The sequence below is a fragment of the Accipiter gentilis genome, chromosome 22 (genome assembly GCF_929443795.1).
Source record: "Accipiter gentilis chromosome 22, bAccGen1.1, whole genome shotgun sequence".
Classification (NCBI taxonomy): domain Eukaryota; kingdom Metazoa; phylum Chordata; class Aves; order Accipitriformes; family Accipitridae; genus Astur; species Astur gentilis.
This window is the reverse complement of record NC_064901.1, coordinates 3,923,509-3,939,987: the sequence shown is the minus strand read 5'-3', so window position 1 is coordinate 3,939,987 and position 16,479 is coordinate 3,923,509. Positions and strand designations below refer to the sequence as shown.

At 52.9% G+C, this 16,479-nt stretch overlaps 1 protein-coding gene across 10 annotated transcripts; it reads right to left on the bottom strand.

The window, feature by feature from the left end:
• Positions 1 to 81: 81 nt before the first annotated feature.
• ABCD4 (ATP binding cassette subfamily D member 4) lies at positions 82 to 16,143 on the bottom strand. Of its 10 annotated transcripts, none has more exons than XM_049825629.1 (19): positions 16,039 to 16,143; positions 15,686 to 15,810; positions 15,429 to 15,556; positions 15,066 to 15,205; positions 11,793 to 11,909; positions 11,384 to 11,509; positions 10,455 to 10,505; positions 7,639 to 7,733; positions 6,531 to 6,652; positions 5,578 to 5,669; positions 5,317 to 5,406; positions 4,865 to 5,073; positions 4,467 to 4,558; positions 4,225 to 4,261; positions 3,019 to 3,068; positions 2,681 to 2,733; positions 2,245 to 2,321; positions 953 to 1,068; positions 82 to 786 (listed from the first exon to the last, which is right to left on the bottom strand). In XM_049825629.1, the coding sequence occupies exons 1-19, from the start codon at positions 16,053 to 16,055 to the stop codon at positions 691 to 693; spliced, it is 1,833 nt and encodes a 610-aa protein (XP_049681586.1). In that variant the 5' UTR covers positions 16,056 to 16,143; the 3' UTR covers positions 82 to 690. The 10 variants fall into 10 exon arrangements, with proteins under 10 accessions (XP_049681586.1, XP_049681583.1, XP_049681584.1 ...); XM_049825626.1 differs by lacking the exon at positions 16,039 to 16,143 and adding an exon at positions 15,912 to 16,010; XM_049825627.1 differs by lacking the exon at positions 16,039 to 16,143 and adding an exon at positions 15,912 to 16,010 and having other exon boundaries at positions 4,865 to 5,070.
• Positions 16,144 to 16,479: the final 336 nt, after the last annotated feature.

Here is a 16,479-nt window from a genome sequence, read left to right as displayed (position 1 = left end):
CAAGCATCTCCTCCAAAGAAAACCCCAGAAGGAAAAGATGCAGCAGTCTGGTTAACAAATACTGACTCTTCTCCATGAAAATCTTTGGAAAACAGGCCGCAGATTTTAATACAGAAATGTTCCTTTGACCTGTAACCCTGTGTCATAAGGAGAGCAGAGACATGCCCCTTTTCTGTGCCAGCATTCTCTTCCCCTTACAGTGTATCCCTTGCCTCCTGCTGGGGAGCACAACCCTCAACAGAGCCACAGGTACAGAAGTCTGTTCTGCAGAGCTGTGCATCAAAGAGACAGAGGTCGCAGCAAGGCACAGAGGGCAGAACAGGAGGCTGCATCCTAGCCTTGCACCACTGCATCCTGGACAAGTGGAGGTTTCTCTCACCATTGCTTCTACAAGCCCCATAAGCAGCATCTTCTCTTTGGGCAGCCTAGCAGCTCAGCCCTTTCCCCCATGAGAGGGAGGGAGGCAGGAGAAGGGGGTGAGAGAAGGATGGCATAGATGTATCTGCTCCTGGCAGAACCCCACACCATGAGTTCAGACTTGGCTCTGTGTCCATCAGCAAAATCCAGAACTGGTCTTGCACTGGATGAATCCCTTGTTGACAGCTGCTGGCTCGGCAGCTCCATGTCTACTATTCAGAGCTCTCCCACGTGTGTACAGGTTCTGCGGCTGACCAGACAAGGGCATGTTTTTCAGCATCCTTCCCCCACTGGGAGCCGCTTCACCTTCTCGCGCTGAGTGAGCTCCCATCTTCCCTCCCCATGAAGTTTCAAAATCCAGCTGTGGAACTGCAATTCAATAACACAATGACTGAGGGATGTTTCTATGAGGGTATGTCCTCCCACCGTGAGGCCTGCCGACCTCAGTCACTCCCCTCTACTCACCAGGGCCCCTCTCTACCTCCCCCTTCCTGCCACCACCAGGCAGGCGTGGAGCTCTGCCTCCATGTCTCACCTTTTCCAGGCTGGCCCTGTGTCCAACGCTAATCAGCGTCATGCCCAGCTGAAGGCACACACGATACAGTTCATGCTCCACCTCTTCTGTGAGGGCGCTGGTGGCTTCATCTAGCACTAAGAGAAAAGTCATGAGCACCACAAATCCCCTCCCAACCAGTCATCACCCCCCACTAGGCAAGAGAGCAGCAACTGCAGAGAACATTTCACATATTAACCTGAGTTCACCAAGAGCATCTGGAGAAGCCCAAGGATTCTGACTTTCCTGTGGTATAGCTGGTGTCAGTCAACTTGGGAAAGCTGCCCTTCCCCACAAGCCCTTGAATCCACCCAAGCAGCGCCATTCACCTCATTCCTCTCCCTCAACAGCTGCCAGCCATTGCCTCGTCCTCACCGTTGTGAAAGCCAAGATGCAACCATCTCAAGGCAGGCCGTATGCAAGAGCACCAGGCTGAAGCAGCAGCCTGTGCACCCCTCCAGCCCAGATCTCACCTGGAGCATCCAGGATGGCCTGAGGCACCTTCCTGTCAGTTAAGGGTAAATACTACAGATCTGGAGCAGATAAATTTAATTTGTTTTACATCACGTCTACAGCTTTTAGTTTGCAATCCACAGGTTCCTTCTGCCCAGACAGCACCGAAACACGCTGCAGGCTTCAGGGGAAGAGAGGTACTTAGATGTGGCTACATGCTACCGACACTGGCTCTGTTCACCCACACCCACCCTGGCCCTCATGACAAGTCGTCCAACAGCCCCCGCCAGTCCCCAGCAGTCACTAGCAATCTATGTATGCAAAGGAATTAGCCCCATCTGCTAACGGAAGCTGCTTCTGTGATCTCTCAGGACTGTTTCTTCCACTACTCCTTCTCTTCTTTTGCTGCGTTACAGCTAAATTTCCCACATTCCATTCAGAACCCTGCAGAGGTTCATGAGCTTCAGATATGGCAGCTGACGCCATGCTCCCTAGCATGCACACTTCTTTACATGGCAACCAGTGAGCATGCCGAGAGGGGGCTTCTTCAGGTGCCATCGGACCTGGACCAAGAATATTAATCACTAATTCCCCAAGAAGAGAATGTTTTATATACAGCCTCTTGATTCACCACCCTCCACACAGATAATGAAATGTTTTCACTCTGAATCCTCTGTGTGCTATGCTGGTAAAATAACGATGAAGACGCAGCATGTTCCTAGCAAAGAAGGGATTTCATAAGCTCTCTCTGTACCAGCTTCTCTTTACACCAAAGGTCTTTCCCACCCTCCCCTCCTTTTCCGTTGCAGTCACTCACTCACCCGCATATTTTGGCTGGAGGTAGAAGAGGCGTGCAAACGAGAGCCTCTGCATCTCCCCTGGGGACAGGATATCATACCTGCAGCAGGGTTGAGATTCAAAATCTCCCTCAATAAAAAGAGCTCGTTTGCCGAAGAGCTTATGGTTGCTGATATTGGATACCTCAACAAGCAACTGTCCCCGTGTCACCCCTGCGTCCCCCTCCATGCTGGGACTGGCTCTGCACCCCTATGCACAGTCAGGTGCCTGCAGAGCAGCATGGCTGGTGATGACATTGATACTTGGGGCATGAAGGCTTTGCCCCTTTATACTGCCCACCTCCTACATGACACAGCTGGACACAGATATTCCTAAGTCCAGCAGCAATGTGCATCTGCTTAGAAGTGTTCCCCACCTGGAGGGATCACCCAAATTCACGCAGACAGCAAGCTCCCTTACCAGTTCCAGTCCACGTGCTTGTCCAGTCCTCCAGCCCTTGCCAGCAAATCAGTCTGCAGAGAGCACGGCAGACTTGTAAACACAGCCCCCAACCCTGTCAGCCCATGGCCCTGAGCGTAACCACCCCCTTCCTGCTACTCTCTCTTTTCCCACTTGAGCTGAAGTTGCTCTGTATCCCTCCTCCTCTGCCTGTCCCATGGACAGTCCTGCTCCCAGCTGCAGACAATGTCCCTGCATGTGTCCCACACAGAGTCATGCTGTTCTGCCACAAAACCTCATCCCTTCTTCCCTCGCTGGCAGCACCAGCAAAGAAGGCAGCAGCACTACCAGGGACTCACCAGCCCAGCCAGCTCCAGGAATCGCACAATTCTCTCATCATCTGCAGACCCTAGGGGAGAAAGCAGTAAAGCATAAGCAGAGGCAATATGTGCTGAGGCCACAGCTGCAAGGAGTCGGTGGGGCAGGAAGGATGGATTGGAGGATATCCTGACATCCAGTGTAGCTGACTCAACCACTTAACTATATCAGGTCCTCAGCTTTGGCACAGAGAGCTCCCAAAGAGTGACCTTCCTTAAAAATGTTAACCATGCCTGTGAGCAGCATGCCAGGATGTAGCTGGGCTCCACAGATACACCTGAGACTTGGCTCAGTCCATGGTCACAGACGGACACAGCCAGAACACAAGGATCCAGGCTTCAATTGCCAAGGCCCTGCCCACCAGCTGCTCTCTTATGGCTGACTGCCCACTGTACGCTGCAGGTGGTGGAGTCATGGGAGCAAGGCTCTGGTAACAGCCAGCAAAAGGATCCTATGCGGGATGGAAAAACCTCAGGGTGAACCAGATGTGGAACAGAACATACACTTGAGCTGGTACAGTCAGCAGCTATGGAAGCTGAGCAGAAGGGCTGTGCATCAGCCATGGACCTCTCTGAAGCTGCTGAAGAGCCACAACAGTAGCTGACGGCTGCAGTTGCTCTCTGCAAGACTCTGACTCCCAGGTGTTTGAAAGCAGCACGTAACACCGCTTTACTCAGACAGAAACTTAAACCTGGACATCTCCAAGCTGCAGCAGACCACATGTGGTCTCACTTGGGAAAAGGGCAGGGGAGAGAAAGGATCCATGTAGTCTGACCTTGACAGCATACAAGGCCCTGGGATATCATTTGAAAAAGAGGAAGAGTGAAAGATGGAGGTGGATGGAAAATGAGATGAAGGCAAACATAGCTTGCCCAAAGGCAGGTTGTACCAGACAGATCAGATGTATCCCAACAGCAAGGTGCCTCAACACGTACCACATGTCTAGCACAACATGCAGAGCGTGGCCAGCTTGTCCTCATTGCATCAAGAGAATATGTTCTTATCCAGAGAATATGTTCCCTCCCTACACTAAGGTAAATCTTCCAGGGAAAAGCAGAGGGCAACCAAAGCGAAATGGATGAATGCTCCTGAAGGGGCATGGTAGGGAAGAAGCTGCACTATGTATGGGACAGGGAGTTGACACTGCTGGGTTGGCTAATTGCTCTAATGAATTTCCATTAAAATACCTGAAACTGGATAGATCTCCTTCAGGGGATAGATCACCTGTTTAACAGAGCAAAAGAAGCCATGTCAGAGGGAGCTGGACACAGTCCATCAGAGACGCAATGGCGGTGGCATGAACTCAGTTATGAGGGAAGGAGCAGTGACAGGCATCCTCCCTCTTGCAGGCCTTTCTGCAGCACACAGGTTTGCAGGGCACAGCTGGGAGCAGAACTGGGGACAGAGCAGAGGCAGCCCCTGGGCTCACCTGCTCACGCAGGCTTCCATCAGTGAAGAAGGGCCGCTGCGGCAGGAACACCACTCCCCGAGGGCCAAAGCAGGTCAGCATCTTGATGCTCCCTACACAGAGACACACTCATGCCAAGCCTGCAGTGCCAGCCAACAGTTACCCCCCACCCCCCCCGCCCCCGTGCAGCCCTGCCCCAGGAAGTAGCCAATAAATTCCAGAAAAGGTGTATTTGCAACACAGAGCAAAGCAATGAGAGGCAGAGCAGAGTATGCAATAGAGATGGGTGGCTCCAATGCATCAGTGACACATTCACCATTACAAGGTGGCACTGGCCTTACAACCCCACAGAGCCACCTTCCAAACGCAGGGCAGCCCTGGTTGAGAAAGAGAAGGCTGCAGTGAGCAGCAGTCCTTACCCTGCGTGCTCTCCCAGAGTCCCCCAAGGACCCTCAGGAGAGACGTCTTCCCTGTGCCAGTGTTCCCCACAATCATCACACTGTTTCCTTGTGAGATCTTGAGGCTCAAGTCCTTGATGAGCAGCTTGCCAGAGGATGGCACCGAGAGCGTCATTCGCTCCAGAAGGAAAGCTGTGTCCCTTGGCACTGGGTCCTCCCCAGAATGGCTGCTGGGCCACCACCAAGACAAAGGAGGAGAGATCTGGGGGTAAGCGATCATGCTGAGACCTCCTGTGCCTCTGTGACACCAGCCTTGCCCCATGCACCCCGGGAATGACAAATCACAGTAAGCACTGCCCGCTCCACCAACCGCACGCAACAGGCTGTGACACCAAGGGCCACCTACACCCCATGACAGCCCCACACTCTGGCACGTAAGCTGCAAGCCAGCCAGTTGCTGAGAGGAGACTCACCCATCCAAATCCCAGCTGGCTTTGGCTTCTGAGTAGCTGTTATTTTTTTTTCTGCCAAGGCTCAACAAGGTCTCCTGTAGTTCACCAATCCTAGACAAACAAGAGGTTGAATGAATGCCAGGGACAACTCCAGCAGCCTCCTCACAATATCTAAACTTGTCTATGCTTGCTCACAAGCAATTGTTTCTTATTTAGCACAGACCTGGGCAGATTCTTGTCCCGCATTTCCCTTTCCTGCAGAGACCTGCCCACAGAGCTCACCTGTGCGTGTAGCCAGCTACATCGGTCACAGTGCTGGAGAGATCTATGAGCTGGCTGAAGCAGCCAATAAGGTAGATGGAAACAAAGGCATTCTGGGGAGAAATCACACACCAGAGGAAGGGTCAGCGCTGAGCTGGGGCACTGCCCCTTCCTCCACGGCTGCAAGGAGGCAGCCAAGGACTCCAGACATTTGGCCACGTCAGCAGTCCCAGCAAGATGAAGGAGGCTTGGAGAAGTCACCCAGGGTGGTGGGAGTGAAGGAGAAGATGACCATGTTTGGATAGAGCAAGGCTTCCCTGCTCAGTATAGCAGTTTTTGCCAGGTGGACACATCTCCTGCCACCCAGGGATGGTGTCTGCAGAGTGCCTGCTGGCCAGCCCAGGGCCCAGCATGCTCACCCTAAGTCATGCAGATGCATGCCACCAGCCCTGCCCCAGCACCGTACATGGTTCAGAGCAGGGTGTCTCAGTCTGCAGTGCCCACTTAGCTATTTTTAGCTCTGCATTCTCTGTCACAAGCCAGTTTTGAGTATCTGGGAACAAGTCAGGTCAGGAAGGCAAACGCAAGCCAGCTCAGCCTCACAGGTGGCCAGGGCTCACCACGTGCAGCAGCCCAGGGCATAACCTGGACCTGCAGCACTGTGCAGACCCAATCCCCACCCATACTGCTGAAAGCCAGAGGCTTTCTGACCCCCTGGTTTTTTTTAGACACAGAGGTCTGAGCTAGGAAAGGCTTACGTAGATGTGTCCTTGACAGATCTCACCCCCAAGTTAATCACACACCAACTGGCTCCAAGCTCCCATTTCCATGCCACCATGGGCAGGGACATTCTAAGCTGAAGGTCAATTGCTGCAGGTTATCCAGCCTCAGTGCCACCAATCCCACATGCAACCTCCATCTTCAGTGCCCGCACACCCTCCACAATGGGGTCTGGGAGATCACCTTTAGCTCACCTTGCTGACAAGGGCGCTGAGCTCTGTTGGACTCAGGTCACCGTAGACCCCAGAAAAGATGGGAATGGCAATGATCACATAGCTCAGGATGCTGCCCAGGTAGTCAAAGGTGTTGATCCCGACTTGTCAGAAGCACATTGAGAGAAGACAGTGAGTTAGGGTGAGAACCTCCGTCCCAGCCAGGCTCAAGTGCAGCCCATGAGCCCAGCCAGAGGAAGACCCTTGGTCTTGCCTCAGCCCTTCACAATGCACCAGAGCAGAACCACCTGTTTCACATGACAGCACAAGCACCACAGTGAAAATTCATTTCCCAAGCAAAGAGCACTTTGGGGCAGGCCCCAGAGCAGAGAAACATCATCCAGACACACAGCTCAGGAACCACAATGGGGCAAAAGCCACTTTGTCTGCTTGTTTCTACTCTGCAGGGGCCTGGATAACTCACAGGAAACAGGAGGAAGGGCAAAAAGGAAGCTCTGGGGCACGATGGTTGGCTGTGAAGTCTGTCTTGAAGCACAGGAGAGGCAGAAAGACTTAAGACCCCAAACTCCCACAGATACAGCTGTGTTCAGGGCTCTCCCTCCCTTTAAGCTGCTCAGAAGATCATTATGCTGGTGAGATGAGGAAGAGCTGTCTTGATAGCGGTCATTTAATGCCCAAACCTGAACCAGAGACAAAGTCAGAAGGGAGATTTTTCCAGGGACAACTATGCTCAAGGGACAGGCTCTATAGGAAAGAAGTTTCCACAGCTCCCAACCACATATACAGAGTCTTCTCCTTCCCCAAAGCTCCAGTCCTTCCCTCTCTTTTTGGCCATTAAACACCTGCCCCATAAAAAGCACAGTTTTCTGCAGATTCCCCTTTTGGGGTCTGCATTCTCTGACTTTGCTGGGTCCTCCACAACTTTGCTCTCCGAGGCTTTTTCACAACAGGATTCCCATTTAGGACTGCAGGAGGCACCCTCTGTTCACCCTCAGGGCTTTCACACCCCAGCAAGAGGCAAGAGAGGAAAACCTAGCACTGCTGTTTTATCAGGAGGGTTCCCAAGCCTGCGGACCACTGCAACGGAGCTACCACATGCCCCACTTCACACCCCAAACTCCCCACTCACTGTAGAGCCACAGCTCCTTCCCTATCAGCTCCCTCTGGGTCTGCAGCAGGCTCTGCAGCCTCCGGTCCGTGCGCATGTGCTCCACTCGCCCGGCCCTGTAAAATAAGATTGCAACATGCCACAGACATCCCGCGAGCACCACAATGAGGTCAAAGCATGGGCTTTAGGAACGAGGCTTGCAAAGCATCTGGTACCTTAGCCTCCAAGCAACAAGCTCTTGGTTGAGCAGGAACTGAATAGCCAAGAGCGCCTTCCTGAAGAGCTTCACCAAGAAACTCTGGCAGCAACAAACAACCCTGCAAATCTCCCCCAGAGCCCGTGGATGCTGCTGTTGCACACAGGAGAAGGTGAGGCAAGGCCAGACGCTGTCAGTGAGGCCTCAGCCTGGAACAATGCACACCCAGGGTCACACACGCTTTCCAAGCAGAGCCTGGTCAGAAGAGAGGGACGGCACTGCTACACAGCTGGAGCCAGGAAGGAGAGGGCAGGGTTGAGTCCAGAAGGGACAGCAAGGCAACACCACCTGCATGGCCAGCAGCCCCAGTCCACCTCTTCCCGTTCCCCACCCCGGAGGAGTGGGACACAGACATGCCCCGGCCAGTGCAGCCCCCAGTGCGGGTGACCCCAGCCCCACAGGCCCGCCCTTTCCTAAGGCTATCTCCGCGGGCGCCAGGGGGTCGCCCACCACCTGAGCTAGCAGCGATGCTCCCATGGCCAGGCTGAGGCAGCAGCAAGGAGGCACATCTCGGCTCTAAACCACCACCTTCAGCAAGCATGGCAGCTTCTGCTCCTTCGCAAGGGCTGGCCTGCCCTCAGGTGGCAAAATGCAGACAGAGCTCCACATCTCACTCCAGGCTCCCACCTGCCACAGCAGCTATTCCCCCTGCCACCCAACACACGCTTGTGCCCAGCACACACACCCACACTCCCACTACGGTCCATGCAAGGGGGAAGTCACTAGGGCCAGAGCAGATAGGGCCAGGAGCTGCACAAAAAAAAATACAAATTAGGATTTTTGAAGAGTCAGTTCTAAAGATTCTTGGTTCTTAGAAAAACACATTTTCTTTCTCAAAAATACATCCAGTTAGACTGCAGTTTGGCATTACTGCCTTACAGCCCATTTCAGGTAACCACTGAGCTGCAGTCTTTGCTGCTGAGTATTTGGAAAGGACAAAACCTTGGACACAATGGGTTAAAAGCGAGGAAGGCACTGGCAACCAGAGCTATTACTTCTTTTGCAGACGGATAGATTGCTGTAACGGTTTCAGCTTTTCCTCCCATTCAGTTCACTTTTAAAGCAAGTTTGCCAAAGGCTTAGAAACACAGAAAGAAGTAAAAAGGTGACAGTGCTCAGGTTTTGTTTCTTCTTTTACCAAAACGATCATTAGGCAGGTGCAAGAGGACAAGATCTAACTAACAGCTTCTACAAGCTACAGAAGTCTGGCAATCAAAACCAGCCACTTGCCACGTGTTCCTCCTCTTGCAGAATTCTAGGAATGCAACCTTTTAAAAAATTCCTTTATTTTTAATTAAGATTCATACCATGAAAATGCCTGGGTTTGTTCAATTCAATTAAATTCTAGCTTCCCACCAAGTGAAGCTTTTCTATATAATGAACTGTACTGAAGTTAATACACTCCATTTTCTGGTGTAATAATTCACTTTCCATTTTCTACTTAGTAATAGAATAAAAAACTTCAAAATTGTGAGGAGAAGTACTGCAGCTTAATGAAGGGCACATAATTAGACTATCTTCTCCATTAAGAAAAATTATCATCAACCAATAAGAATCAACCAGTCCACAAAGAAATAACTCAAACTTGCCTATACAAACCAAGACTGATTTCAGTTATTTAAATCAGAGTTTCATGCCTGTCAATATAAATATTTATGGAATTGGTTATTTTGAATCAAACCACTTTGGGGACAGCACCACAACACTTGAAGTGCTCAGTCATTACAGCATGAAGGAACCAAATACAGATCACAAGCAGGGAAGACCAGAGACAGGACAGCTGCTGCTTGCTTAAATTCCTGGAAGAAGTGTGATTTCACAACATGCAGGGCTATGGCAGACACTTGACAAGAGAGGAGCACTGACCTCCTCCCACCACCAGGCACCCCAGCACAAGCTACAGTAAAATCGGGGCCCTTTTTCTGGGTTCTAGCCATTTCTGTGAAACACCTTAAAGGCTCCAAGCAGCAGCTCAACAGACTTCAGGGCATCACTAAGAGGGGAGGTGCTGCCAGGCTCCCAACTGTGCGCTCAGCTCTGGGGTAAGCAACACTAAGCAAACTCACAGAGCAGCAGTACAGTGTTGAGAGAGTCAGGGCACAGACTGACCTAGAGGAGCAACAGAGGTAAGGAGACCAGGCAACAGCTAGCACACCCACAGAAGACATGCAGGTTAGCAGCAGCAGGATGGGGCCAGAAGCAACCTGCAACAAGTCCCTGGGGGAACATCCTGACAAGATGCAATGAGACTTTGAGCAATCTTTCAGGTAAGGACCTGGCAAAACATCAGAAATGGTCTCTAAGCCAGCACCGAATCTGTATCAGGCCTCTGGGGATGTCAGAAGGGAGGCAGAGAAAAAATAGTTGTCTCCAGCTGCTGTGGAGTATTTCTGCAGATGATGTGCAGAATGCAAAGGAGAACAGAGCATCAAAGTTGTATGATACTTCAGCGCGACAGGGGGGACAGAAAGCTCCGGCTGCAGCAACAGGACTTGGACTCCTCTGCGATACATGAATATAACAAGGATCCCCTGAGCTGGGAAGATTCTTACAAGGACGTAAAGAAATGAATGCTACTAACCTGTAGAAAGCAGCTGGTTCCGCATTGACACGAATCTGCATGTGCTTGAACCTGCACAACCCAAAGAAACATCATCAGTATTGTGCACAAATGCCCAGCGAATTATGTAGCCAACATCCTTGCTAAAGGAAACTTGTCTTGCATCTGACAGAGCACCGATATGAGGCATCTCTTGACAGAAATACTCTATAAGCTCAAAAAGGCACCAGAGACCAAGGCTTAGCACAAGATGACATAATTCTGGGCCAGCTCAGTGGTGCATCAGTTTGGTATCCTGTTCTCTGTGCACATCTTCTCAGCCCTTGGGCCTCCCGTTTGCTAGCCCAGCATCTCTACCATACAGAATCACCACAGCCAACTGCCCTGGTCTGGGCTCCCTCTGCCACACCAGCTTCTGCTGCTGTCCCTGGATGCCCTGAGCCCCAGGGAAAGCTGCAAAGCTGCCTGCCACACACCCAGCCAACCCTGCAGGGGAAGGGGAGGGGACGAGTTACAGAGCATATGAAAAGACTGTGCTGTTTTGGGCACTTCATAAAGGTGGTGATGAAGCAGAAACCTGATTTCTGTCAGTAGATGCAGTTCACTGAACTTGCATCTGCACCAAAGGAAGCTCCATGCACAGTTTTCTTGAAAACATCCAATGCCCTAGCAGAGGCACCAGCAACAGCAATGACCAGGCAAGCAGCCTGGAGACTGAACCAGGATACTGAAGGAAAGGCACTGCCTGCCATGACACAGGGCAGTGAAAGGGGTGGGGGCGGCTCAGTACACGGACTTTGGGGCAGCACTGTGCAGATAGGTTTCTCTGACTGTGGGCAAAGTCACAGACAAGAGAAGTAGCTGCATACATAGCACTAAGCAGGGACAAAAATGCAGCTTTCGCAGGAGCTGCCAAGAGGCAGTGAAAACACTGCCTTGCTGGGACTCACCTGAAATCCCCCTCCAGTTTTTCCTGCTGCACAAGTTTAGACACAATTGGGCTCATCAATACCTTGTTGACAATTGTCCCAATGATGAAATACCCAAAGATGCTCACCGGGCCTAGCCAGCCTGTGCTACAGAGGAGAAGGAGAGGTCAGCTAATAATCCAAGCAAAAGTACACCCTAGTACCCTTGGACTCAAGCAGTCAGAGCCCTCAACTGTCACCTCTCTTGGCTTTCACAGAGGTCTGGGGGCCAGCATGGCACACTCCAGCATCCCCAAGGCAGAACTCCCTTTGGACTGCAGAGACCGCTCACCCACATGTACAAGAGTTCCTCTGATGAGTTGTAACATGGGTGCCAGGCTTCAAAAAAGAGCATAAGAGGTGTGAAAGCAGGGCCCGGATGGGTCCTTACCTGTGGAAGCACTGGTACGTGTAGTAGGCCAGCGTGAAGGGCGAGATGATGAGTTTGCTGGCCATGGAGCTGAGCTGCCTGCAGAACCTCTCCACATCCTGGCTGATACGCTGGTCCCTGCTCAACACAAAGAGCCATTGATGCTGTTAAAGCCCAGGAGCAAGAACCAGTACTAACTCCATAACAGAGTACAAGCCAGGCTGTTTCATTGCCTGAACTTAGAACAGGGTTCAAGTGAACAACCCTGCCTGGGAGGGACCTGCAGCTGTGACTCCTGTTCCCCCATAGAAGACAATTTCCATGGCCCAGGAGGACCCACCCAAGGGCCTTCCCAGCACCCAGGAAGAACAGCTCCTTCTGTTACTTTCACCCTATTCCTTGTATTAACCCCTTGTTCCACATGCAACATTGCTCAACTCTGTGCTAAAGGTCTCTGCATCCTTGCCCTTTACTCCTCTCCTGGACCCACCCCTGTATTACCAAAAACTACTGACTCTCCCCCAAACCTTCAGTACTTGTGCTGCATCTCAGGCGCCAGAGCCACAAGGACTGGCTAGGGCACAGGCCAGGCCTTCACCAGCTGTTGGACATTTGCAAAGACTTCCATCAAAGCCAACCCTTCCACAGTAGCTGGTCCGTTTGCTCTGCATGGAGCGCGCTCCAGTCCCTTTGCTGCAAGGAAGAAAGTGCTTCCACCCACCTCCATCCCACAAGAGCAGGCAGCAGTGCACCCCATCGGCAGCAGGCACATGGGTGACAGACCCTCAAGTCCCATCTGTCCCACTGCTGAGCAGGAGTTGCATCTGGGGTAACTAGAAAGGATTTCAGCATAGTTGCTCCCTTGGCACCTCATCTGTCCAGAACACGTGGATGAGGGCTTCAGTCTGATGCTCTAAGCACAGGTGGAAAGGCCACAACTGTGAATGCTAGAGTCCAGAATGAAGAGCAAGGCTGGACTCCCGCTTAGCCATCAGTGCAGATACAACCACAGGGACATTCATTTCTCAACTCTTTTTACAGTCCTGGAACAGCAATGGATTTAATTTTGGGGCAGCTCTCACCCTGACTGACCTTACAGTCATAATTTTTCCTTTTCCTCAGACTGTAATTGTTCCCATAAAGTTATAATTTAAGTCATACTATAGACTCATGGCAGGATATTGCTTTTTATGAGCTATTAAGCAACATGTAATGATAACACATAAACATCAACTCAAATGCCCTGCTAGGAGCTGCAAGTGTTTGTATGCCACTCATAACCCACTCTTCATTCCTTCTAGATGGATGACACCATGCATCTAACACTCAGTTTGTTTTGCACTGCATAATGGAGGTCACTTCGTCGCTCTAGTTCATTCTCTAAGTACCCGGTGCAGGGAAAAAATTCTTACCAAGGAACTGCAAGACAAAGAAAATATTTGTAGTGGCACCAAAAAAGACACTGAACAATAAGATTGGATGTTTGAGCAGAAGCAAGGTGGTGATGAAAAATACTCTGCAGCAATCCCACACATTTGGTCTGCTGAGGTCAGGAGAGCTGGCTCTATCACTGCAGAGCAGACCGACCCAGTTATCTCATGCATTTCACTGCACAATGTGAACACACTCCCTGGTTAAAAATAAACCTGAGCAGGATAATCAATGTGGAGAGGGGCCTCTGTCCTCCCCTTCCCCACCCCACCCCCACCAAAGGAAAAGACAGGCATGCAGAAGCTTCTAGCCGTGGCCAATGTGCTACACTGCCTGGGAAGCATTGCATGCCTTGGTGACAGGCATGGCTTTTTAACCTCTCCTTGCAACTCCATACAACTGCAAAACACTATCAGAAATGAACATTTAACTAGGGTGGGAGTAACCCCATCAGCGGCTGGCAAGTGCATCAACATCATGAAGCTGCGATTTCACGTTTGGCAGTAGGGCTGTTTGACCCAAGCTAAGTCCTCTCCTTGCTTGCTGCACCCCTGGTGCACAGCTGATTGCTCTTACTCAGGCTGTCTCCTAGCACTAGGCCAGCAGAAGCAGCCAGGGAACACATCTGGCTGAAAAATGATACAGACAAAAAAAAAAACATCTGAGATACCCAGCACGATTCCCAGCCACACAAACCACCACACGGTGCAACAAAGAGGCAAGGACAGGCAGCCAGGAACACTGGGCAGCAGAAGCACGGCAGCTGCTTCAGTTCCTTGAGGTCACCACTATGGGCAACAGTTAGGAGTCCTTGTGAGTCAGCCATTTCTCACAGGGACCTCAGGCCTGGTCTCCTCTGGTACCATCAATGTGTGACCAGAAGTGTCCCCTCCAAAGGAGGGGAGCTTAGGGTCTCAAAACAACTGTATAAAGCCACATAATTTGGAAGAAGTTACCCCCTGGTTTCTAGTTTTTCAGCAAGTATTTAATAACAACTTCTTTAAATTCTGGAGGGGAAAAAAGCCTCTACCTCTCACATGATATCCAATGTAGGATCTTTAATACTTCAAAGTGAATAACTACAACAGCAGTGTCCAGCAAGGACAGGCTGGAAGGCCAGGGTCAGCACGCAGTTGTGAGGAAGGCAGGCGTTCAACCTTCGCTGCACAGCCTGGGTTAGATCAGCAGCTCTGCAGTAAGCATGACAGTGCACAAAGCAAACTGGAAGGGGATCTCGAGGTGGGCTGAGATAAGCAAGGAGGGACTGAACGCTCCTCCTTCTCTCATATTTCAAGTCACCTCTGATATTTCCTTCCTAGGAACAGGAAAGGGGAAAGGTGGCCCTCATACAGTGCAAAACAAAGCCCTTCCTGGATGTAGCTCCCATGGGTTATCGAAACCACTAAAAACCCAACTAAAAAAACTGCGTTCAGCTGGAGGCTCTGGTGGTTGAAGTTCAAACAGAACAACAGGGACTGTCCTAACACACTGGCTGCGTGAAGGCAGGGAGAGGCGGTGCTCTTCGATTCCAGCCAGGCCCTTTGCAACCTCACACTGAGTGTCAAGGGTTGAGTCTGCAGATGGCATGTTTTATAGCAGCACTAGTTCCCTGTTCTGCTGGGCCTCCATTTGCCTTGCAACAGAAACATCCTACTCCTAAAACCATCTCATGACCAGCAGTCATGGGAGATCCCAGCAACAGGCACCACCTCCCACCCAGGGCAGAAAAGGCTATTTGTGCCGAGATGGTAAATGCTTCTAGGGCTCAAGCCCCTACCCAGAGAGACAGAGAAGTCAGGAAAAGGTGCAGAGCAGCCCAGAAGAAGCCAAGCAAGAGGCTGAGAGAAGCCACAAGCAGCCTACGGGTTATCGATGTCCTCGCGCAGCACGTGCAGGCTGTAGTAGACCTGGCCTTGGAAGTAGCAGCTGTGGAGGTATTCAGTGAGGGATTTCCTCCAGCTCACGTACATCATGTTGCAGATAAATTGGTCGAAGCTCTTTAGCTGGAATGAGGGCAAGGAGACAGACGGGAAAAGATGAGCGAGAAGAACAAGCATTTCCCCAAATGAAATAAAAACTAACAGTTCGTACCAGCGATCTGTCCCACAGGCAGCTACCTAACGGGGCAAGGGCAGACCTCGATCCTTCGGCACCAGGATCACGCCGGGGGCCAGGGGCAGCCTTCCCTTTCCCTCCCAAGACACGGGAGCCTCTGGCCTGCCTTACCGTGGAGTTCGCTACGATCAGAGTCAGGGCAACGGCAGTCAGCGTTTTGAACCCGGAGAAGTCCTTGCTCCCCAGGACCTCATAGTACCGGCTGGGGATGATGCCGACCTGGTAAATAACCAGCTGCTCTGGAGGAGAGAGGCAAGCGCGGGCGGGACATGAAGGCCAGCGGTGGCACGGCAAAAGGCGGGGGGGAGCACGGGGGAACGGGGACCAGACGCGGGGTGCGGCCCCCCCTCCCCACTCCCCAGGCTCACCCAGCAAGGCGACGCCGAGCAGCGTCAGGAACATCAGGGAGCTGGGCGAGGGCCAGCCGGGGAAGAGCACGGCCTGCAGCCGCAGGAAGCGCCGCAGGAACAGCCCGTCCAGCCGGGGGCCAGGTCTGCAACGGAGGAAGACGCGGGGGCCGGCACTCAGCTCTCGGGGGTGCCCACCTCCCCTCCGACCCGCCGAGGCACCCCCGAGCCCGGCCCCCCTCCTCACCGGCCGCCGGCCCCGGCTCCACCCGCCCCGGCGCTGCCTCCCGCCATCTGCACCCGGCCGGACACGGGCGGGCGAGGCCCCGGCCCGGCCCCGCCCCCGCGGGCGCTACGGCATGAATATTCATCACCTCGCCTCGCCGTCCATCAGCCCCGCGGCCCCCAGCCCCCGGGCAGGGGCGCCCGCCGCCGCGCCCCCCAAACGCTTCCGGGTGCGGCGTCACCACAGAGATCCCGCCTCGCCCGCAGGCGACCGAGCGGCAGCGCCCCCTGGCGAGGCGCCGCGCTGCCCGCGGGACACAGCGCCCCCTGGCGGCGCCGGGCGGAGGAGGCGGGGAGCGGCCGGCCCCGTGGCCTACCCACGCAGCCGCGGGGTCCGGCGGGAGCTCCCGGGGCCGCGGGCCGTGCTCGCGTCCCTCGTCGCCTCCTCGCCGCCTGCCTGCCTGCCTGCCTGCTTGCACAGCCGGCCCGCTGGCTGAGCTGTGGCGCGGTGTCCCAGCCGCCCGCGCTGGGCACCAGCCGGGGCAGAGGCCCAGAGGCCGTGGCTTGGCAGGGCCGCGGCTGCCGGGCAG